Below are 24,870 nucleotides of genomic sequence, written 5' to 3' on the forward strand. Positions count from 1 at the left end.
GACGAAAATTACACTGACATTGTTTATTATTCATGAAATTTAAAATTATTTGTTTTCATCGGTAAAAATTCATTAACAATTTCTGCACGTATGATAACGTAAAAAGACAAAGAAAAAACAGTGAAGGGAAAAAAATCTTTATCCAGGTTAAAAAACTCTCAACGACGTTATCAAACGATAGAAAACCAATGAAAATGTGTAAATTTTTCAAATCTTAAATGCGCACATACGTATATTAACTGGGACTCAAAATTGGATTCTGTATATTAAGTCTATTCCGGTGATCTGATTTCCAGTGACACGTTTATGCTCTTCAGAAATTACCGCCAACTAATAAGAAGATTTTCTCCTCGGCCTTTTAATTAAATTCGTGAGCCGTCTCACGTCTGAGAGACCAGAGAACCAAGAGGAAAACAAATCTTTCTGTTTGTATTTTTTTCTTTCACCTCGATTTTCTTTTTTGCATTAACTTTTCTGTTTGTACACTCTCGGTAAAACAGCAAATAATTTTCTATTCTTCCTACATACTGGACCTCTGTAAACATTTTTTTGGATGACGGAAATAAGATGTTTATTTTGCCAGCGTCACAGCGGCGAGAAAGTTCAACAATTCAAACACAGCCGCAGACCAGTCAATAACTTCGATATATTGCACGTGCTACGTTAATTTACCTCACGTGATCAACCCTTGACACAAAAAAATCACGTGGCACAACCTATTGCAGCACGTGGCGCATGCTCAATAAAATAAATTGTAGTTTTTTTCTGGAAAGCACATTTGGGCAGAATACAAGTGCACACGTTTTGGGACAAAACAAAGAAGGAAACACTGTAATACTTGACGTTTCATATTTTAAAGTCAACTTAATTATATTTCAATCGTATGTGAAGGATTTTAATATCATAGAATTAAGGCATGAATTTAAGAACCTAAAAACATAGACCACGGAACACGCACGAAGTATTGTGATATTTCCTGGAGCAGTGCTCAGCCAATGAGGAGAACCATTAGGAGGGGCGGACATGCAAATTACGGAGGCGGCGTGGCCGTGTGGTCAGGGCGCTGGATTTGCAATCCGGAGATCCCGGGTTCAAATCCACCTCCCTGCCACTAGATGGATTTGTGTTTGGTGGTTCCAGATTCAACTCCTCCACGCTTTGTAAATAGCCAACTGGTCAGCCTCCTGTCGGTCGGGATTTTTAACAAGTTTTGGAATTGTTTGCTTATTTCAGTGTCCCAAATAAGTACAGTAGTGCTAAACACTTCGACAAGTAAATAAAGTGATCATTTATTATTGTTTTATTTTATACTTTATAGTAGTCTATTTCGAAAATATCATATCCGTGAATGCAGAATTCCCTTGTGTTTTTGCAGTAATTATCATACTGTTATGTATCAATTAGTCCATTCTTCATTCTACGTATTGTGGAATTTTTTGCTTTTTGTTTTTTGTTTTTTGTTTTTTGCATTTCCTTTGGGTAACGCATAATTTCGAAAGATTTCTTTCACTTTGGTTAAGACTCTTGAACTTTTAGTCGAGATAAGCTCTCGGCCACCTCCGCTATTTCTTCGTTGGTACCGTGACGATCGTCTTCATCTTCGTCTTCTTCATCGCCATCTTCCTCGTCTTCATCGCTGTCACTTTCATCGTCTTCTTCGTCATCTGCGTGGCTAGTGCTCCCGTAAGAGTACCCGCTGGACCCGTAACTGAACCCGCCTGACCCGTAACTGAACCCGCTTGCTCCGTAATCATCATCATAGTCATAATCGTCCACGGTGTTTCGTTGTCGGGAATACGCGTAGTTACGGGCTGAAATAAGATACATCCGAATTACAGTCGAACCTCGCCATAACGGCCACCTTGGGGACAGAGGAAAGTGGCCGTTCCAGGGAGGTGGCCGTTATGGGGAGGTAGAGGGTAACATGACTTTTTTTTTCGGGGGTACAACTTTCTATATTCAAAACCTGCTTACTGTAGCATTGAAATACCTTACACAAACAAAGTATATCAATAAAACAGAAACCAAACAGAAACCAAACAGAAACAGAGACCAACGATGCTCGGTATGGATCAAATTTGATGACCTTTTACAATAAAAATGGGGATTTGTATGACCGTTTGCCAGTCGTTGATTAACGGGATGTTGTCGAGTGGTTACTTTGGTAGTTAGAACGCGCTTTAGTAGCCGTTGCCGTTGTGGTGAGGTGGCCGTTGTAGACAGGTTTAAATAAGAGTAAATGTAAGAACCGTCCGCTGGGACCGAAAAGGTTTTGAACCCTTACACTGATAACTGCGGTACAAATCACTTGATATCCGGACTCACCGTGCACTAACAGAAATATTGACTTACTAGACATGCTTAGATCCTTGGTTTCTCTTGTCTCATATCCGCATTTAGGACAGGGAATAGGCTGTCCCCTAGTGTACTTTAACCCCTTTCTTCTCACATGGTCTTCACAGAAACAAATCTTTAAGAAAAATATACAAGGTGCTGTGACTAAGCAAGAGGTCCAGTTTCCTCTCAGTGCATAACGAGGAGAGAAAAGTGTAGGAAAATGTTTTTATTGTCCCACATAAAATCACAACCTGCAGTTTAATGCTGGTGTTAATAAGATTGCTCTGAGAAAAGGACAATGCTCAAAACGTCAGCTTCGGTGGGTAATTTTCCTTTAATAACTTCAAGCTGATGAAAATAAATAAATAAATAAATAAATAAATAAATACATAAATTACAATATTTAGAAAGCCACGCCAGCCTTAGCTGGTTGTCAAGGGAGTCCCCCATCCTGGTCGAATAGAATTTTGAAATGTCGTTTTTTGTGAAGGGAGGAAAACCGGAGAATCCGGAGAAAAACCTTCGGAGCAAGGCGAGAACCAACAACGAACTCAACCCACATATGACACCAGGCCGGAATCGAACCCGCACCACATTGGTGGGAGGTGAGCACTCTCACCACTGCACCATCCCTGCTGCAGAAGTTCTGCTCCTCTGCTAAAGAGTGAAGTCTTTCACTTGTCCACTGACCCAGCCCAACAGTTTCTTTAGAAACTGATACTCATTTGATCACAAATATATTTAACATTTATTTTAACATGTGTCTGATTACATTAATGTAGTGTTCCCTTGGGTGTTTTAGAATGGAAAAGGTTGCAGATTTTGTCTTCAGTTCTTAAAGGGAACTGCATAACAACACTTTGTGATTCATGAATTATGGGGAAATTAACATTCACACTTAAAGAGAAAAGGGGAGTGCAGCAACTAAATTTAAAAAATCTGAAATTAGCTGATCAAATATAACTTGGGTAAAGGGATTTTTCAACGGGTTTTGACTTTCTATAGTCAATCAAACTTTACTATTTACATGTACTTAACTCATCCCCACTGCCACCCCCTCCCCCTCCCCCTCAAAGTTGTCTGAAGTGAAATACATGTAAGTGGTGTAAACAATAGTAAATGTAAACAATACTTACCTTGCACTTAAGACATGAATACTGTCCCAACTTGTTGCAGGAGCCACCTTAAAAATAGCAGATGAATACTCTTAATACCTAAATCTGACATGCAGTCACAGTCTTACTGATCACTGCTGTTAGTTAGTTAACTGTACAAAAAACTTTACATGTTTTCTTGAGTAATGGCACTGTGAGACAGCATAACTTATAACAACATACACCACATTGTGTGAAACAAATTATCTTGTTCTTCTTTAGAAGGGATGGAACATTAGAAATGTTACAGGGGTGTGGGAAATACAAAACAAAATCATTCAATGCAAACTTGTAAAAAAAATGCCAATTGAGCAACCTGAAAAAATGCCTAAATTGAAGGCTAGATAATGTTCCTGACCTGCATTCATTCACACTGTTTAGTGTAACTACGAAGAAAGAGGACAGCTCATTTGAAAACTTACATTTTAATGTTTCAGATTCTAACACTTGACATTTGGCTTGATGTTCAAACTGGTCATCTTCACACAAGAATGACGCACAGAATGAACACACAAACACACGACCACCTGTGGAAAACAGGATAACATGTAACATCATAACTGGTAGAACAAAACATTTAAACACATAACTGTTTCATTTACAAGAGTGGAAAGGTTCAGAGATGGAAATTTTTTCCCCACTTCATCCCAGGGGGCTCTCATATGAAAAGATCATGGATGCTCGTTTTCTCGCTTAGGGGTATAAATCAAGGATTCTGGTCTCACTTAAGGCATCCATAATAAAACACAACTATTTTTAGGATGCACTTGAAGAAAAAATGATAACAAAAAACTCTCATTTCAGGCTTGAAATTCCGACGGTCTCTCAAGCCAAATCTACTAGCACGGGCTCCTTTCCCAAACAGCAGTCTGTAAATGAGCCTTTTCTGTTTTAAGTGGTATCTCTTGCAGGTCAAATAAAGCTCGAGCCACACCCAGATTGATCTCCTTCAGGGGTTTAATTCAAATTTTCCAACAAGCATCCCCGACCTTTTCATATGGGATTCTCCTCCAAGCACTTCAAATGGTGAGGGTGAGTCATCATCGTAGCAATAATTTGCACACTGAAGACAATTCTTGAACAAAGCCTCACTCACCTGTCTGTAGGCTTTCTAGTTTCTTTAAAGTATCCTCCCCACATGAGTGTATTTTTTTTTTCTTACATTAAAAATTGTAATATCTTTTTGGGTGACAAAAGAAATATATAAAAAGAAATTTTGTCATATGGAAATTTGGAATCTTTTAAAGTGGATCATTTTTGGCCATACATCTTGCAATAAATTAAAAAAAAAATCTTGCAATAAATTTGATTAGTTATTAAGTAAGAACACATTGCAAAGCATATTTTTCAAAAATATTTATGCACTGTAGGTAATCATATGAATGTGAGTGCAATTAAGAATTACACTATGAGTGATATGTGAAAACTCTCTCAAAATTGCATGAGCCTTTAGGCGAGGGCAATTTGAAAGAATTTTCAAATATCACGAGTTGTGTAAATCCTTAACTCATTGCACGATCCTTCATACGATTATTCATTTATCATATGACTGGAAAAAATCACATTAATTTGCACTGCAGTGCAAATTAAAAATTAGCCAATCAAAACGAAGTAATTTTTGCAGTTATATAATATAAAGGATAATACATACCATGATCCCACACCCCTCGCTCACACTCTATGCATTCACCCTCTCTGAGTGCACATTCACATGCATGAGTTGTTAAGCATTTTTTACTATGACAGATAAATGCCTCACAGAAATCACAAATGGCTCCCTATGAAAAACAATAAAACATAATTATAATATTAAAAATGCAACTTAATTTCCCTATTTATTTCAATAAAGCATCAGTTATCATTGATAATTATTGCAAGATGTTACAATGCTGTGCCAGAAAATTCTACTAAATAATAAAAATAGCACACAACAGCGAACAAGGAGAATTAATTAAGCGGTTTTCACTATTATATCAATAATAATTTGAATTAGCTTTAGTTTTGAATTAGTACCCTTTGTTATTGGTTTAAAAATATCTCACTCTACTTTTTGATTCAATCAGAAGTAAAACCAAAACCAATCACAATTCACTCAACTCCTTCTCCCAGGCTTTGTACCAGCTACATGTATTTGGTTTGGGTTTGATTGGCTCACCAGATTTTGTGACTGGCCAAAATATTTTTCTGTTTTTCAACACTCAACTGAAAACTGCTCTATTTCTAGCTGCTCTGAAAGGGTTAAAAAATGGTAAACAGCACACAGCTTACACTTACCACCATCCCAAACCCAGTGGTAAAATTTGTTCCATGTTTGACTACACAGTCTCCAGTTTTTGACATGCATTTTGTCTTACCTACAAAATAATTATAAAAAAACATTATAAGCAAACTATAACATAGTACACTTAATTGCTTGTCCCAAGGGGAAACAGGTTTGTTTTCCAGAGACTGTGAATGTTCCACAAGATGAAGTCGAGATTCAAGGGAAAACAAAACTATCTGTTTCCGAAGGGACAAGTAATTAAGTGTTTTGTTATATGGCTGGAGTTAAGTGTAAAGTAATAAGGTAAGAAGAAGTCAAAGTAACCTGCGGTTAGTGGGAATGTAGGCTAAAAATTGCTTCATTTATCATTTAGCCATTGCCACGTGATCGTAAATCAAATGCCCATTTTAGATTCTACTAAACTCTAGCTGCAGTGTATAACAAAACAATTCATTTCACTAACTTACTGCTACTGGCCCGTCAGAATTTATTAGCCAAGACAATTTTTAACTAGCCAGATTTTGCACTAGCTCGTCAGGTTTTAGAACTATTAAATGTATTTTTCTTTTATCTGGAATTAAAACTGTTGGTATTGGACAGGTTAAAATATAAAAAAAAAATTCTGCAATCTCTATACTTTATCTTTGGTCTTCCCTAAGCTTAAAATTTGCTTTCATTGTTTTAAAATATCAAACTGATATTATTACATGAAAAGAACTACAACTCCTTGATGTGTAACAAATTATGTGAAGATGACAATATGGAAGTCTCTTAACTGATAGAGAAGTTCTCTGAATTAACAGAGTTTTTGTTTATTAATAATAGTATTCTAGTCACTTCTGTGTGTGCACAATTACACTGTTACTTTGTTTTCCATTACCTGTAGTTGTTTCTATTGTTTTACTTGTACCTTTTGTAATTTTGCCAGAAATGATTATTTCCTTTTAATTACTTTTCTTTCTTTCTTTTTTAATATAAACTCTTGCCCTCGCCTCAATTATTGGTTCTGAAACTAGTAGTTGAAGGGGTGAGCAATTCTTGTAATTCTATATAAGAAAATAAAATAAATATAAACCAAAGTTCAAGTTCAAGACCAAGAACCATAAAATACAACTCACCACAGTTTCCACACATAGGTAACTTTTGAACTGAGGAACAAAAATAACAGAAGGCTCTGTTTTTCTGACGTCTATGAAAAAGAAAACTAATGTTATCCACATGAACAAAGTGTCTGAGGCACCTAACTTTCATTTCACAAAATACCATTTCCAAAAAGGTTTCTTCATATTAAAATTCAAATATCTGAAAACTACATATACCTGACAGACCATAGAAATCTTATTAATAGCTGCAAACTGAGCTTGGTTGCTAGAGGTGCCTCTCTCATTATATTGTTTGCCAAGATACAATAGAATACATCACAACATTTTTATGGATTCCTGATTCGTCCCTTTTTGTCCAGGAGTGGTGTGGGTAAAATTTTGGGCAAACCAGATACAGTGATTTCTTCCCGTTGGAAGGGTTCCAAGATTTTCTCTACAGCTAAGATCTTTTGTTTTTCTTATCTCTTTTCCCCAGACAGGAATTTACAATTATAACCTCATATATCAACCCGCACGTACTAATAAAATTCTGAAGAGCAATGCAATATGGCTGAAAAAATCATTTCAACGACATTAATTATTTTTTAGTATTGTTTTAAAAGTGGCGTGGAACCCCGCCTTACGCCCGCCCCGTTGATACAACTATCTCTTTTTTACGGCCACTTTATACTGGCCCGAACAAAAGCTCAGCTAGATACTTTGTTAGTTCAAGAACCCCTTAAATACGTACGGTCATCCCGTTAAAACGGCCAGACTTTTGTAGCCCGTTGATGACCGGATTAACGGAGCTCCACTGTATCAGGCTTACCTTTTACATTTATCACATTCCTGGATAAAGACAGACAGAGCAAAATGATTAGTGTTTCATTTCTAGGCACACTAGAACAGTCACGAGATCACACGAGGCATGACGCGCCGTGTTAACTTACCATTGTTACATTACAGAAATACTCAGTGATCGGTCGGTCTCGAGCTTCTCTTATTCCTCGCTGACGTTCCTTCTGCTTTTCAGCTTTTTTTCGAGCTCCTGTCTTTTTCTTCGGCATTTCGCTCTTGTATTCTATAGACTTCAAAACTTCTAGAATTTTGAGAGGCACGTATAAAAGGAATCCATGATGGTATTAAAACAGGCAGGCGTTTCTTTCATGAGGGAAGTCTGGGGCGATTACACAGAGGAAAACCGCTGTCCACAAGTCATGTAGCCTGGGCAATAAACCGAAGGGAATTTTTTTTTTTTTTTGGAACACCCATATAAAAAGCCGTGGGTGCTCGTCGTACCTTTTAGACGGATTCCGCTGAAACTTCGAGCAATAAGTGCAAAAATTATTTACTAAAATTCTACTTAGGGCACGGTAACTTTTTGAATACTATTTGAAACATCTCACTATAATTCATTTCTCTAGGTGACCCCGCGATTAAATCCCCAAGCATTCTCGAGAAATGTAATGTCAAACTTCGTAAGAATGCTTAATGCGTGTGTTATTGAGTTTTCAACTAACGCGAGACGTCCGTTTTAATAGAAATATGGATAACTTCAAGTTCAATTTTCAATTTTCTCGCCGGGTCAGGTTGAGAGCTAAGGTCTCGATAAGATCTTCCTACCTTTATTCAAAATATTACCATGCCGTGAGGTTGTTTTGGTAACTTAACTTTTGCCATTATTGTTCGAATTTTCTGCGGAAATCATCTTTAAAAAGCGGTTTTGGTACCTAAAGGTGGTCAACCTCAAAAGGTCCACAGCAGCAGCTTTCGCGGTATCTTTTACGGTACTGAGCCGAAAAAAAATATTTGATAGAGTAAAAGGCATTCGAACAAAGCAATGTCTTTTTTGTCATTAAAGATTACGAAAGCGTCAGTAATGTGTAGTTTAAGGGGTGAAAAAATTTCAAGCCACACCCACAAACAATATCTTGGTGCTCCTTAAGGTGGCCGAACACAGTTTTCGCGCGCGCTTTTGCCGACGCAATTCAGCGCGCGCATAAGGATTGCAAAAACAAACATGCCGTCAATAGAGCGATCATTTTATTTACTCAACACCCGCAGTATCTGTGCTATTTTCCTCTGTAATTGAACGCAACGTATTGATGGCTTTAGTCTCTTATTACAAATATATGTTAGAAAAGGTAACGATGTAAACAACCCAGCAATTCTCAGCTTTTTCTTTCTTACCGAAAGAACCCAGTTAAATGCAGCGCATGCGTAGTAAGTCAAAAAAGTGCGATTGAATGAATATTGCACTCTCGGAAATACGCCTATTTCTCGAGAACCACTCATTAGAATTTCACGAAATTTGGCGCGAAAATTCTTCAGGAAATAAGTAACTGGAGTATCGAAAATTGAACTTTAAAAAAAGGAAATTCTAGATATTCCAGTGAACCTTCAACAAGGGATAAATGTCTGTTAAATTATTAGCAAAATGGTGTTAACTTGTGAGAAGCGTTACAAACTTCTTGCATGCAAATTATAAAGAAAATCTAATGACTAGATTTTCTGCAAATAAACGAAACCGATTTTAAAGGCCTGTTTAAATTTATTCATCTTGCCATGGAAACGACACATACGTCAGCTTCACGATCAAAAAACCAAAGTTTGGGTTGTTAACTAGCTTGTGGCCATTTTTGACGACCGAGAGATCGAGGGTTTTAGAGAAAAGGTGAATGAAACACTGACATCAATAACTGTGTTCAGCCACCTTAAGACGAGCACTCCCGTCCTTTTTATATTGGACTTCCCGGAGTGCGGGGACAGCCAGGAACCAACACATGACTCCTACAGACACTTAAGTCACTTTGAACTGTTCAGTTCAAGACCACTCTAAAGTTGATACGCAAAACTACGTCCTAGCTGTTACCTACTAATTACAACATATCGTACACGTATTCGATCTGCTTAACATCTGTAATGTTTACGTACAACAGTTATTTGCAAACTTGCAGTACTTACTTAAATACCTGCAACTAAATGTAACAAAAATGCGTGTTCGATACTGAAATAAGCGCAAAAATAATTCTAAAGAACGGTACAAAAGTGTCAGAAACAAGAAAGCTTAGGAAAGATTCTTGTTTTTTAACTTTTTGCAAAGTTTGAAAATTTGAAACATGGCAAACAAACGTAACGAAACTTTCCAGTACCTTACACTTAATTATTTGCAGTGGTGGGTTTCATTAATCAAAAACAGCTCCTTTTTTCAATTGCAAAATGTCACGTACTGTGTATGTTAAAGGACCCTAGTCAACCATGCCATGCCATCGAAATTATTGATATTGCATGGTAAAGCCAAATCTTGTTGCTTTACTGTAACTTCTGATCCTGAAAGTATGTTTAGTTATCTTTAGTAGTTTCACGTAATATATCAAACAGAGAGACAGTGTTTCATCGGGATATCCAAACACCGTGAAGAGAGTTGAAAATACGGTACGCAGCGGAGTATATTTGACGAAATTCAAAGTGTTTGGACAGCCGGTGTAACACTGTCTCGAGTGTTTGATATATCTTCTCAATCGAAACAAAAACTAAGGAGTAAACAGATAAATAAAAACGTCAAAATCTATGTTAATTAAGACCGGGTATCCAAGCCTCCTTCACGGTTGTGATTTTTTTGTTTTAACTTGATGTATTATTAATGAGTTTGAGAAGATAATTTACTTCGTTCTGACATGCTCCGAATAAGATATAATAGTCACACTCTCGCATGTGAACAAAAACAAAGGTGTGGCTGACTAGGGCCCTTTAATTACGCAATTCTCTTTCCACAGCCCCCATAGAATCTTGCCCCTTGCTTTACTTCCGTCTTCCTCATCCCTGTTTTTCACGGCCGTAAATATACATCCCTGTTGAATTAAACCAAGTGGGATTTTCTACGCAAGGCTTAGGTTCAAAGTTGTACCTTGCACCAAACACACGATGGTTAAATCTAGTAGTCGCGCAAAACTTTGAAAAGGGAGGTAGAGTAAGCGAGGCTAGATCTTTTGCACCATCGTTGGCAGTAAGGTCAAATTCTCTCATTTTCCTCTCGTATGTACCGTGTATTCCAATATACGCGTCGCACACGTTTGTCTTATTTTCAAAAAATCGCAAAAAGGACGCTGGTGGATTGTGATGCAGCCTCGAGTCATGGAAATACGTCTTGTTCATGTTATTAAGCCATAGGTGATAAGTTTGATCGCCAAAAGGATGGCACAACGTCTTGTTCTTATCTTGTGCGAGGAATTTATGGATTATATCTCTTGAGAAAATAACGAATGCTTCATCCGCCCAAGCGATTCCTGCCTGGCAGTGGAAATTCGCCCAGACTAGTCCGTTTTTCGGTCGCATGGGTAACTCCGATAAAAGTCTCTTTAAACACAAGAAATAATCATCATCGATCTTAAGAAGATACTGGAAATCAAATTTAGCCTTTGCCCATTCGATCTGATGTAGAAAACGTTGCCCGAATACCAAACCCCCGGCCACCGGCAGAAACTCCAGATCCTTGTACTGGTTTCTTTCTTGGATCACGCGAACACGTTGAGTGGCATTCTGAATGATACCATCTGTAACAAACACGCATTTGACCTGTTTGAGATAAATAAAAAAGAGGTTAGGTGGATCACTGTCTCTGCAATATTAGGCTGTTCACAGCCTCTCTATTCTTCAACGCACGTGAAAGAAAAATCGAGCGAGGCCAGCGCGAATCACGCGGAGGCGGGCAAGGGAAGGCGAAAGAAGCGAGACAAACGAAGAGTTGAGAGACTGTGGACATCTTTGGAAAAAAGTGGTTTTATTAAGCTCCTCCCCCTGTTATCGCCATGTTGCTAACAGCTCCGCCTCTTGACTAATTGACCTGTGGCTTTCTAGAATTGGTTTCCCTGTGCACAGTTATATGCAGGAAAAAATTACTTTCCTGTAAGGACACCAAAATGGCCACCCCGCTTGATTTTTGCAGGGCATGTCACGGCCAGTAAACTGGAACCGTTTAATACATGTGGCGAACATGTGAGCATGTGAGCAGGCCATGTGAGCTCGTCTTTGCACTGGATCTTTTTATAACTTCTTTCCATTCAGTCGCCGTAGTTTTCGCTATTTTGTGCTCTCAGCATTGGACTTTAGTTAATTTAAACGCATTAACTGTAACATTTATCGAAATGAGGGGATCGTCCTTGTTTATTTTAAATGTGAATGAAAACGACTTTGCATCGCCTTGGCTTTGGGATGTTAACTGTTGGGAACAGCTATAATTTGATTGCATTTGTTAATTAGTTCCAGTCCCGACAGATAGTCGAATATTCGCCGCTCGATTTCGCACACGCGTCTACGACGCGCGCGCTTGTGCTCGTGCTCCAACGTGAGCCTGCTCGCAGACTAGGATTACAAGGCATAAGTCAATTATCGTGTTACTTGCATATCATTTATTATCAGTTTCACAGAGCTATTTTCTCGAACCTCCTTTTGGGTCAACTGACAACCTTTCTTTTCTCTGACAGCCCGAAATATCGTGATTTATCTGTGGCCAGCCTCAAAATACCCTACAAACCTATGCTCATATTTACCTGACTGTCGTCACAGTGCTTCCACCACGTATCTCTTATAGCCTGTCTTCTGTCATACCTTTGCGGCGCACTGCCAGCAGTAACCAATAGCAACACTCGTGGCTTGCGACTTCCTAAATCTTTAAAATCTACCAACGGAATGGAATCATCAGGAATTCTGCTCTCGCTTCGTAGCCTAGGTCTGGCTGAGGTATGCACGTAGACCATCAATATCAAAGAAGTAGCAAATGTTAAAATAAACACTGCGTACGTGTACGCCAGTTGTCTCGTCCAAAGTTTACGCCTCATGACAAATGCTGTCGGATCGAACTCCAACCGCCAGCTAAGAGAAAAATGAGAAAATAACATTTTGATTTATACATCGTAGTGAGGTTTCATACCGTTAGTGCTCTATAAAGCCCTTCCCTTCCCCCCCCCCCGCCCCCACCCCCGCGCGGGGCTAATTTATTTCAAACAGTCCTAAGAAAATACGCGCGCTGATTGGTTATAAATCCTGTTTCTATTAAACAATGAGATTATTCTCTCTCGATTTTCTCAATTGCAGCAAAATAAAAATTGGTAATAGAGTCTGTCTGTTACTTTTCAGTCGTGAACGAAAAGAGTGGAGGGGAGGGAGAGGCTTAAAAGAGACGAGGGGGCCTAATCGATCCAAAACGGAGAGCCTATGAGAGAGACTCGATTGGGGTTACACAGCGGAGAACTAGGGCTGCTACGGTCCCGTTTTCATGAATTTTTCCATTTCTCATCACCTTTGTACAAGACAATGCATTCAAATTGCACTCTGACTAACCTTCGAAATAACATCTTGGTGTCGGGAAGGGGACTCTCTATATTTGGCATTGGAAGGGACTTAACTGAATCATAAGTATGTGATTCATCCTTAATTTGTGGTATCACACCGAAATAAAAAAAAAGGAATTACAAAACCTTGTAATACTATCAAAATTAGTCTATTTACAATTTTCATAAAATACTTAACATTACAAAAGATAGAAACATTAAAACCTAATTAATTATTACACGGATTGCAGCTCCGGGTATTCACATTGATCCTAAGTATGTTCGCTTTGCAAATGTAAATATAGGTTGCCGACCTTAATTTACTAGGGAGCTTTGTAGACAACACTCCTGTATGGTTTGAATTCGTCCTTTTAATCTTAACGATTCCCTTAGAACAGGAAAAAAATACAAGATTAATAAATACGAACTTATATAGAGATGAAAAAACGTGATTTCTTACAAGATCTGTACGGCACTCCGAAAGTGACCACGGCTGAATAAAAACTGAAAAACCTAAAACGCTATACAACGTAATTTTGAACCAAAAGAATAGACCACGAGCTCGAGGTTACGTGATAAACAATAGACGATTACTTAACACGATGTGAAAAAACGGGAATCTACACTGATTGAAAATTGCGCAAAAAATTAACTAAATAACAAACAAACACACACACACAAAAAATTAAAGGCAACCAAATGGATAAATTTAACTCTCGTGGTTACATTAGCGTGTTCCATAATTTTGGAATGAGACCTACAATCGTGGACAAAAGTCCTTGGGACACTTACGTAATTTAATGAATTATCTGTGTTTTAGTACTGAAGTTTGAAAAAAGCGCAGCGTTCCTTTTAAAAACGCGTTACTCTTCCCCCTCCCCACCCAATACAACGTTGAAAACCAGAAGAAATTACAGGTAGTAGTTTTCAACATTGTATGAGGGGTTGGGGGGGGGGAGGAGGTTAGGCAAGTGAAGTTGTATTTGCGTCTGGCGTGTGCGCAAAGGCGCCAAAAGTGCAAATTTGTCCCTAACCCTAACCCTAACCCTAACCCTAACCCTAAACCCAAGGCCCTAAGCGATGAAAAAGTATAAGGAACCATCTGAGAAGCAAAACCTAAAAAAGCACTATAACATTTTGTATGCATTTACTTTATATCTAGATGTTGCTTTGTTATGAAAAACCATAACCATCTGAGAAGCAAAGTCTTTAAAAAACACTAGAACATTTTTGTTTGCAAACTTTATAACTAGATGCCACTGATTTGATTTTGCAATGCATATGTCATCCGCTTTTCGACGTTTAGCATAACAACAAAACTGCCTCAGGGCCCTCTGGCACAAAACACGACAAACAAGCAACCAAATTAAAAATGTGCAAAAGCTTTGAATCCTGCTTTGGACCCTAGTCTAGGTACAAATTCGTTGTCTTCCAAATATATCATCTCGACTACAGTAAATTTCACTATCGTGATCTCTGCCTGTCTTAAATTGTTATCTCAAACAGAAATTTACGACTCTTAGTTGTTCTTGTTCAGTCATCTATGACTGAATATTTTTGAAATCCCACTTCTTTAAGTTTGTTCTCCTTTAAATGTTGGTAGTAGTGGAAGGCAACCCAGCGAAAGTAATCGCCCTCCTCCAAAAGTACGGGGAGACTCAAAAATGCAGCAGAATCTAAAACTTAGGCCGGAAAGTAACAGTGTAAGTTTTAACGTACAATCTAGCATGCCTTTGTTCTGAATTAAGGTCTTGAAACATCTCGTGTTGTTGACAAACTTTAATACACAAAATATTTGCCTCGGGCTCAAAATAGCTTAAAATAGCTCAAAATAGTAGTTATTTCTGTGCTCTATGTTACCTGTTGTGGACATGTTTATATTTGACACGATTGAATTGAGATGTATCATCCCATGAAAACCTGTTCGAATGAGGTAGACCCAAAAGTACCCACGTCCTGTCGAGAAGTAGCTCAGTACAGAGACAGGTGTTTGAAGTAATCGCTGGCTATCAATCTACACGTACATGTATACCAAGAATTTGGAAATAAAATGAATTATCAAATTTTTTAGGGTTTCTCTGTGCGAGCATCCAAATCACTTTTTGAAAGCTAAGTCAAAGTGAGTCTGCCTCAAATTTTGGACAGTAGCTAGTTTATCATCCATGTCTGTTAATTTTTATTTTGAAATATTTCTTCTCTGAGAGTGATTTTTGAATGATCACTCCACCATTCTTTAATCCTGTTTTGGAAATGTTCTGTAACTTTTTACTGCGATTGAATATGGCAACACACAGGCAATTTTTTTTAGTATTTTGTGTCCAGAAACTGAGAAACAAATTAAATTAACAAGAAACAAAGTTCACTTTGACTTGTACATGTAGCTTTCAAAATGTGATAATAATAATAATAATAATAATAATAATAATAATAATAATGATTTGGACACCAGCACTAAAATGTCTAGAAAAATTTGGCAATTCATTTTATTTGAAAGTCCTTGGTATAGTTTGATAGCCAGCTCTATAAGTTTTAATTATGGCAAATTTAATATTCGATTTAATGGACCTAAATTATGGAATGAACTCGATGAAAGATTCAAGTTTTGTACTTCTAATCAATTTAAAAAAGAACTAACTTCGCATTTCATTAGTCTCTATTAATCTTTACTGATATTTTGATGGTTTATATCTATTTATTTTGTTTTGTTTTGTATATTTAATCTTGTACCAAGTTTGTGATACTTATGTGTACCAATGTATTTGTTGCGCCTCTTTCCTGACTCTTACATTTTTAATTATTATAATTACGGTCACCCAACTAGTTTAGCTTTTTAGTTATTTTGGGTGTCCCACTACTGTATGTACTGTACTGTTTATTTATATATTTATAATTACAATCTTGTAAATTCTTTTAGTTGTTTACAGTAGTACAAATAAACTGTTGTTGTTGTAATTTGATATGGGGTTTACAAACAATGTCTACAGATTAAATCGGATGCACTACATCCCTTTTGTGTGAGACACCTCTAAAGGTATATGGTAATGTTAAGAGGGTTCCAATTGTTGAACCAAATAATAATGATGTTAGAGTGGTTTTCAATTGAGTGTCGCAAAACCAAAACCAAAACCAATTACGTACTGATTAGACTTCTCAGCTAATCTCGAACTGTAGTAAAACCAAAACCAAAACCAAAGTAATTGTCTAATTACTTTCGACACTCAACTGAAAACCGCTCTAAATATGCAAAGCAGCAATTCATTAATTCATCCCTAATTCTCTTTCGTAACATAGCAGCATCTAGTTGTAAAGTTTGCATACAAAATGTAAGTGTTTTTTTAGACTGCTTCTCAGATGGTTCCGAACTTCTGCTTTTTCATAATATAGCAGCATCTACATGTAGTTAGAAAGTTGCATGCAAAATGTTATAGAAGTGGTTTTTTAGACTTTGCTTCTCAAATGCTTCATTATGCCTTTTCATAACACAGCAGCATCTAGTTATAAAGTTTGCAAAAAAAAAAATGTTGTAGTGTTTTTTAAAGACTTTGCTTCTCAGATGGTTATGCTTTTTCATAACAAAGCAGCATCTAGATATAAAGCAAATGCATACAAAATGTTATAGTATTTTTTTAGTTTTGATTCTCAGATGGTTCCTTATACTTTTTCATAACATAGGGTCTTGGCAATGTAAATTCTTCCATAGCTTGATGAAAATAAACATACACGAACAAGTAACATAAGTTTTATTATTTCAGTATTAATAAAGAATTATTTGAAATGAAATGAAGATGTCATAACGGCAGTTGTTTCCGTTTTGTTGGGATAACATGCATATTGTCCTGGTAATTTTGTTTCTTTTGGGTGGGTTTTGTTAGGAATCCAAAGGAATTTAAAAGTGTGTTACACTCGGTAGTTTGAACACAGTTTGGGGGATATACAAGCTTTGGTATGGGTCCTCAGTACTTCACGTTGGCGTCGGTATTCAATCACGAATACGTTTCATACTTTACATGAGTCTCGTGTTCCAGTCGAACACCACAGAACACTTGAAGTGTGTCGTTTAGAATACCTTAAAACCTCACGTCTGCCTCAGTATTCAAACATGAACACGTTTCGTACTTCGCATGAGTCTCGTGTTCCAGTCGAACACCACAGAACACTTGAAGTGTGTCGTTTAGAATACCTTAAAACCTCACGTATGCCTCAGTATTCAAACATGAACACGTTTCATACTTGCATGAGTCTCGTGTTCCAGTCGGACGCTTCGGAACACTAGCGTGTTGTCTAAATGAACTACGCGGTAGCGTATATTACCTGCATAAAATCCGTTCTTGACGACGCAATACATCTTTGGCTGTGAAAAATGTGACATAACTTTCGTATTCATAGCGTGCGATTCTCGAAAATTAGAGCACACTTGACGTATTCATTAGTATTCGAAGACGTTCACGTCAGAAGTGGCGTCGTGCATCGCGTGTTCCAGTCGCAAACTCTCGAACAACTGAGAGTATTCGAAAATGTTCGAGTCATAAATGATCGCTATATCTTCGAAGAACATCTAATGCAACATTAATCTACCAAAACGTGGCCCGTATGATTTATCGAACACTTCGAGTCATTCACGAGTATTAAATTTGAATACGGAAAAACAGGCCGGATTCCTCTAGAATATTCCAGGTGTATTTCGAGTCAGCCGTAATCGAATACGTCAGAACATTGCGGCATACGCGGCGTGCGCCGATCCGTATTCGAGCGAATTCGGGCCCGATTATTTGGCTTTTCGCGCAGTGGAAGCGGCGAGGTCACGAACAGACATCACTAGCTATACAGTCACTAGTTACTAGCACGTGTACTGAAAGCCCCGTGTAAGACGATGAGATTTCTATTCGTCAGTTTAGGCTCGTAAATAGCTTCTTTTCAAGGTGGTGATGTTTTCAAGCGATTTCGTGAATTCCCTGTATTGATACTTAAACCTACTTTTAATAAATTAAGTCTAGTATATTTAGCCAAAATAGCACCTTCTCGATCTGCAAAATCTTTGGTTATTCGTTCGTTCGAATCTCAGTAAATTCGAAATCCTTCACATAAACAACCGTAAACTGACCAACCTCAAGTAACCGTTAAATCGGTTGCTATTTTCTCACGTACCTAAACTTGTTGTCTTAACAAACTCATCGATATAGGGGTTTCAAAAGGTATATCGTAAAGCTTTGAACGAAGCGACCCTTCGAAAGTAGAGGGATACTTAATGCTACCAACTGAAATCCGAGAGCAGCAACCCAGCGAAAGTAACCGCCTTCCTAACGTACGAGCAGCAAAATGAAACAGAATGTAACGAAACTATAACGTATGCTTTTACCCTAAATTTAGGCCATGGAACACGTTGGAAGAAGTGTTCTTGACAAATTTAAACAGACAAAATGTTTCCCTCAAAACGACGTTTCGTGCGAATAAGTAAGATTTGCGTTTTCGGTTGCCAATGTTGAAGTTTCTTGTTTTGTAAACTGATTATGTTGAAGTATACTGGAGCCGGAATACTTCATAAATATCCGAAAACCTATAAATGCAAAGAACAATTTTAGGTTTGGCGAACATGTGAAGCTTGAATAAAATATACAACACGAGGAAACAAATCGACCGGTCTGTTCTAAAGTAACTGTTTCCATCGTCTTCCATAATTTTCAGGGTCTAAAATTAGCTAGGCCCCTTTTTCGAAAACTAAACCTAGTTATTTTTGTGCTCTAGGTAACCTGTTAAGAGATGTTTACGTTCAGCACGATTAAATTGAGATGTATGAAAACCTGTTCGAATGAGGTAGACCCAAAAGTACCCATGTCCCGTCGAGAAGTTGCTCAGTATAGGAAGAGGTTTTTAAATCCCAGAAAGCGACCATTAATACAATATCGGAACCTTACGATAGATTCTTAATTTTGTAGCAATGTGTAAAACGTTCGCGGTGAGTTTGGATCTATAGTATCAAGAGGTCGTTCAATTCGCCATGTTGGCTTCCATCAAGGCTAATTGAAACCGAACATCTACAACAATTTCCAATTTCCGTGGCTACTTAAACTCCCTATCAAATTGAATTGAATTATCGTTCGCTCAATTAAGACAACATTACTACTTGTAGCTCCTTCTTGAACAGTTCTCGGCTAGAAAGTATAACAAAGGCACATAATTTCCTGCATTTGCCGTCGAATCACTTTTTGTAGCTACTTCAAATCTTCTGAGGAAACAATAGAAATACTGACGCCAATGTGAAGTACTGAGGACTTATACCAAAGCTTGTATATCCCCCAAACTGTGTTCAAACTGCCGAGTGTAACACACTTTTAAATTCCTTTGGATTCCTAACAAAACCCACCCAAAAGAAACAAAATTACCAGGACAATATGCATATTATCCCAACAAAAAGTAAACAACTGCCGTTGTGACATCTTCATTTCATTTCAAATAATACTTTATTTATACTGAAATAATAAAACTTAATTATATTGTTACTTGTTCGTGTATGTTTATTTTCATCAAACTATAGAAGAATTTACATTGCCAAGACCCTATGTTATGAAAAAGTATAAGGAAACATCTGAGAAGCAAAACCTAAAAAAACACTATAACATTTTGTATGCATTTACTTTATATCTAGATGCTGCTTTGTTATGAAAAACCATAACCATCTGAGAAGCAAAGTCTTTAAAAAACACTAGAACATTTTTGTTTGCAAACTTTATAACTAGATGCCACTGATTTGATTTTGCAATGCATATGTCATCCGCTTTTCGACGTTTAGCATAAAAAACAAAACTGCCTCAGGGCCCTCTGGCACAAAACACGACAAACAAGCAACCAAATTAAAAATGTGCAAAAGCTTTGGATCCTGCTTTGGACTCTAGTCTAGGTACAAATTCGTTGTCTTCCAAATATGTCATCTCGACTACAGTAAATTTTCACTATCGTGATCTCCGAGTCTGCCTGTCTTAAATTGTTATCTCAAACAGAAATTTACGACTCTTGGGTGTTCTTGTTCAGTCATCTATGACTGAATATTTTTGAAATCCCACTTCTTTAAGTTTGGTCTCCTTTAAATGTTGGTAGTAGTGGGAGGCTCCTATTTAAAAAGGCTATAGGCTTGGATTCACCTTGGCTAGATTTCCCAAGAACTAGATAAATTGATCCATCTACCGGCTGTAGTTATCAAACAAGGAAACCTACAGCATGCTGTTCACGATATCAAATTAATTTAGAAATCATGAAATGGACCAGAACAGGATAAACTGACACTGACTTATAAAGACACTTGGTCATTCCAAGTTTTAAGAGCTACTGCAAGTGTTCAATATAAAAAAAGGATAACGTAAAGATCTTAACGTAACGACCCTTCGAAAACAGAGAAATACCATGATTTCATGCTTCTTCTTGAAATCGACGAGAAGCAACCCAGCGAAAGTAATCGCCCTCCTCCAAAAGTACGGGGAGACTCAAAAATGCAGCAGAATCTAAAGCTTAGGCCGGAAAGTAACAGTGTAAGTTTTAACGTACAATCTAGCATGCCTTTGTTCTGAATTAAGGTCTTGAAACATCTCGTGTTGTTGACAAATTTTAATACACAAAATATTTGCCTCGGGCTCAAAATAGCGTTTTGTGCGAATGATCAGTTGAATTCGAGTTTTCGATTGCCAATGTTGAAGTTTCTTCTTTTTTAAATTGACTAAGTTAAAATACACTGGAGCCTGAATACTTCATAAATATAACAAAACCCATAAATCCAAAGAACAATTTTAGGCTTGGCCAGCCTGTGAAGCGTGTACTGACACAACAAGAGGGTACTAATCGATCGGTCTGTCTTACGGTTGATTGTTTTCATCGTCTTCCATAATTTTGGTCCCTACCACTATATTTCCAAAACTTAACGTAGTTATTTCTGTGCTCTATGTTACCTGTTGTGGACATGTTTATATTTGACACGATTGAATTGAGATGTATCATCCCATGAAAACCTGTTCGAATGAGGTAGACCCAAAAGTACCCACGTCCTGTCGAGAAGTAGCTCAGCACAGAGACAGGTGTTTGAATCCATGAAAATAACTAGGAGTATAATAATGTCGGAATTTAACAATAGATCCTTAATTTTTTAAGCAATTTGTAAAAACGTGGCTTCGATCAAAGCTGATCAAAACCGACCATCTACAACAATTTCCACAGAAAAACAAGCATAGGTATTCAGTAGAAAACAGGGTGGTCTGAAAACATCCATTTCGTAAATAGAAAGATTTCCAATGTGTGCCTACGGTTCTAAATTCAGACCAATTGGTGACTTATTCTGACTGTCATTTCTTAATATTCCTTGCTCAATTCAGAGCAGCACAACACTCTAACTAGTTCCGTCTTTCTAGAGAGTAAAACAGACTTGTTCCGTTTCCATCTTTAGAAAGTACAACAAATGCACTTAATATCGTACATTTGTGGTCGATTCGCTGTTCAGCAGAAAAGTATACTCTGGCGGTTTTTCAGTTAGGTTGAGCCAATGTGGAGTACATTCACATTTGTCTAGTGGTCAGACAGTTAAGGTATTTTCGTCATTTTCGTGTGGTTGCCTGAAATAATAAATTTAACTCTCGGTTTCACGCGGGTTTCTCGTACTATTGTTATACACATCTCGAGCATGTTCTGTATTTGTATAGTCCATTACACGTCACAACGTTCTGCTCGCCGGCTACAGAATGGAGGTAGAAACAATTATTCCTTTCTTAAGATCTAGCATCTCCTAAAGAATTTGTTACGTACTGTTATAGGATCGGTTATGATGATAATCGTCCTACTAGTAGGGCGGTTTCGGTTTTGAAGAAAACCAAAACTGGTTGTGGATTCGAGGGAACAAAAATATGGCGGTTTGAGTCCCTCTGAAGACGAGGCCGACCCAAAACAACGTGGAGGATAATGATTTAGGAAGAAAGGCGCGCAGATGGGTGGCAGTCAGGGGCGACTGCAAGTCAGAGCTGTAGCAATAAATTGAATTGGGTGGAAAGAGAATGTAAAGCCTTATGTGCCTCATGGCACGGAGAGATATAGCTATACATATAGGTAGGTAATGCCTTTGACATGAATCGTTTGCTTGTTGAATATCGTGTGTGCTTGCTCGATAGTTCTAACCTGAATAAAGGGAGCTAGAAATCCTTAGACAAGTCTCCTCTGCATATCCTTCTCCCAATCCGGCGGCGTTAAAACTAGAGTTTAATCGAGATCCAAGGTTCAGACAAGACACATCTGAGAAATGCCGGCTGACACATCTGAGAAATGCTGACAATAGATATTGTGTCGTCATATCTCTTCAGACCCCTTATTGGCTTGTTTATGGATTGGTTTCCTTCACCGAAGCATTTCGCGAGAGTTCTACATTTATTTTATCACGACAACTGTGTAATCTTCAGTGTGCCCCGGCTTATTCCCTTTATGCGCGAAAAGCCAAATATTCGGGCCCGAATTCGCTCGAATACGGATCGGCGCACGCCGCGTATGCCGCAATGTTCTGACGTATTCGATTACGGCTGACTCGAAATACACCTGGAATATTCTAGAGGAATCCGGCCTGTTTTTCCGTATTCAAATTTTATACTCGTGAATGACTCGAAGTGTTCGATAAATCATACGGGCCACGTTTTGGTAGATTAATGTTGCATTAGATGTTCTTCGAAGATATAGTGATCATGTATGACTCGAACATTTTTGAATACTCTCAGTTGTTCGAGAGTTTGCGACTGGAACACGAGATGCACGACGCCATTTCTGACGTAAACGTCTTCGAATACTAATGAATACGTCAAGTATGCTCTAATTTTCGAGAATCGCACGCTATGAATACGAAAGTTATGTCACATTTTTCACAGCCAATAATGTCTTGCGTCGTCAAGAACGGGCTTTATGCAGGTAATATACACTACCGCGTACTTCAGTCAGACAACACGCTAGTGTTCGAAGCGTACGACTGGAACACGAGACTCATGCGAAGTATGAAACGTGTTCATGTTTGAATACTGAGGCATACGTGAGGTTTTAAGGTATTCTAAACGACACACTTCAACTGTTCTGTGGTGTTCGACTGGGACACGACACTTATGCGAAGTATGAAACGTGTTCATGTTTGAATACTGAGGCATATGTGAGGTTTTAAGGTATTCTAAACGACACACTTAAAGTGTTCTGTAGTGTTCGACTGGGACACCAGACTCATGTAAAGTATGAAACGTATACGTGATTGAATACTGACGCCAACGTGAAGTACTGAGGACTCATACCAAAGCTTGTATATCCCCCAAACTGTGTTCAAACTGCCGAGTGTAACACACTTTTAAATTCCTTTGGATTCCTAACAAAACCCACCCAAAAGAAACAAAATTACCAGGACAATATGCATATTATCCCAACAAAAAGTAAACAACTGCCGTTATGACATCCTCATTTCATTTCAAATAATACTTTATTTATACTGAAATAATAAAACTTAATTATATTGTTACTTGTTCGTGTATGTTTATTTTCATCAAACTATGGAAGAATTTACATTGCCAAGGCCCTATGCTATGAAAAAGTATAAGGAAACATCTGAGAAGCAAAACCTAAAAAAGCACTATAACATTTTGTATGCATTTACTTTATATCTAGATGTTGCTTTGTTATGAAAAACCATAACCATCTGAGAAGCAAAGTCTTTAAAAAACACTAGAACATTTTTGTTTGCAAACTTTATAACTAGATGCCACTGATTTGATTTTGCAATGCATATGTCATCCACTTTTCGACGTTTAGCATAACAACAAAACTGCCTCAGGGCCCTCTGGCACAAAACACGACAAACAAGCAACCAAATTAAAAATGTGCAAAAGCTTTGGATCCTGCTTTGGACTCTAGTCTAGGTACAAATTCGTTGTCTTCCAAATATATCATCTCGACTACAGTAAATTTTCACTATCGTGATCTCCGAGTCTGCCTGTCTTAAATTGTTATCTCAAACAGAAATTTACGACTCTTGGGTGTTCTTGTTCAGTCATCTATGACTGAATATTTTTGAAATCCCACTTCTTTAAAGTGCACCTAACGCCAAAAATGTTTTTTTCGCTAAAACAAATCTAGACTTTATTTGAAGCATTTGGGCGAAGAAATTTTTGAATTTGGTTGAATCCTCGATTTTCTATGCCCTTTCAAAGTCGCGATTAAGTGTTTCACGACCGCGTTTTAGGGAGTCTTGGGCGGCGGTACCTGATGACGTCTACCCAAGAACCAAACACAATAGCGCCTCAGTCAACTCTCTGTATTTGCTCGAGAAAATAGAACGCAAAACTAACCGTTCCGATGTATTTTGGGACTAAAACATCCAAGTTTTGTCTCAGAATCATTTCTTTTTCGTCACTGGAGTCAGAGTTAAGTTTCGATTCGGAAGGCTCCGAAATAAACTTTGATCGAGCACGTTCGACAACTGTGAACTCACTGCTTAGAGCTTTGAGAGCAATTTACAATATTTCAAGCGACGACGGGGAAGACGTCTTTGCGGACGAGCTGCTTGTATATTGGGAATGGAAAGCTAGATACGAAGTGGAGGAGTAGGCAAACGAAAAGCAGGAAAGAAAACTCAAGGACTGCTTTGGATGGTAATTTCGTCAACTAAACATAAGATTCCCACGCGTGTTTATAGCCCGTTTACATTTGTCCTTACC

At 37.8% G+C, this 24,870-nt stretch overlaps 2 protein-coding genes across 4 annotated transcripts; both read right to left on the reverse strand.

Annotated features, from left to right (window-relative positions):
- Positions 1-155: 155 nt before the first annotated feature.
- LOC145469378 (zinc finger protein 330-like) lies at positions 156-8,095 on the reverse strand. Of its 2 annotated transcripts, none has more exons than XM_081453083.1 (9): positions 7,787-8,095; positions 7,666-7,685; positions 6,873-6,943; positions 5,766-5,845; positions 5,143-5,269; positions 3,914-4,018; positions 3,474-3,520; positions 2,353-2,470; positions 156-1,811 (listed from the first exon to the last, which is right to left on the reverse strand). In XM_081453083.1, exons 1-9 carry the CDS (start codon positions 7,901-7,903, stop codon positions 1,516-1,518), a joined length of 981 nt encoding a protein of 326 aa, XP_081309209.1. In that variant the 5' UTR covers positions 7,904-8,095; the 3' UTR covers positions 156-1,515. The 2 variants fall into 2 exon arrangements, with proteins under 2 accessions (XP_081309209.1, XP_081309210.1); XM_081453084.1 differs by having other exon boundaries at positions 6,873-6,902; positions 7,787-7,836.
- Positions 8,096-9,380: 1,285 nt separating this feature from the next.
- Positions 9,381-22,426, reverse strand: LOC145469859 (beta-1,3-galactosyltransferase 6-like). Of its 2 annotated transcripts, XM_081453672.1 has the most exons (3): positions 22,313-22,426; positions 12,386-12,707; positions 9,381-11,411 (listed from the first exon to the last, which is right to left on the reverse strand). In XM_081453672.1, the coding sequence occupies exons 2-3, from the start codon at positions 12,671-12,673 to the stop codon at positions 10,653-10,655; spliced, it is 1,047 nt and encodes a 348-aa protein (XP_081309798.1). In that variant the 5' UTR covers positions 12,674-12,707; positions 22,313-22,426; the 3' UTR covers positions 9,381-10,652. The 2 variants fall into 2 exon arrangements, with proteins under 2 accessions (XP_081309798.1, XP_081309797.1); XM_081453671.1 differs by lacking the exon at positions 22,313-22,426 and having other exon boundaries at positions 12,386-12,791.
- Positions 22,427-24,870: the final 2,444 nt, after the last annotated feature.

Source organism: Orbicella franksi, chromosome 15 (assembly GCF_964199315.1).
Source record: "Orbicella franksi chromosome 15, jaOrbFran1.1, whole genome shotgun sequence".
In the NCBI taxonomy this organism is placed as follows: Eukaryota; Metazoa; Cnidaria; class Anthozoa; order Scleractinia; family Merulinidae; genus Orbicella; species Orbicella franksi.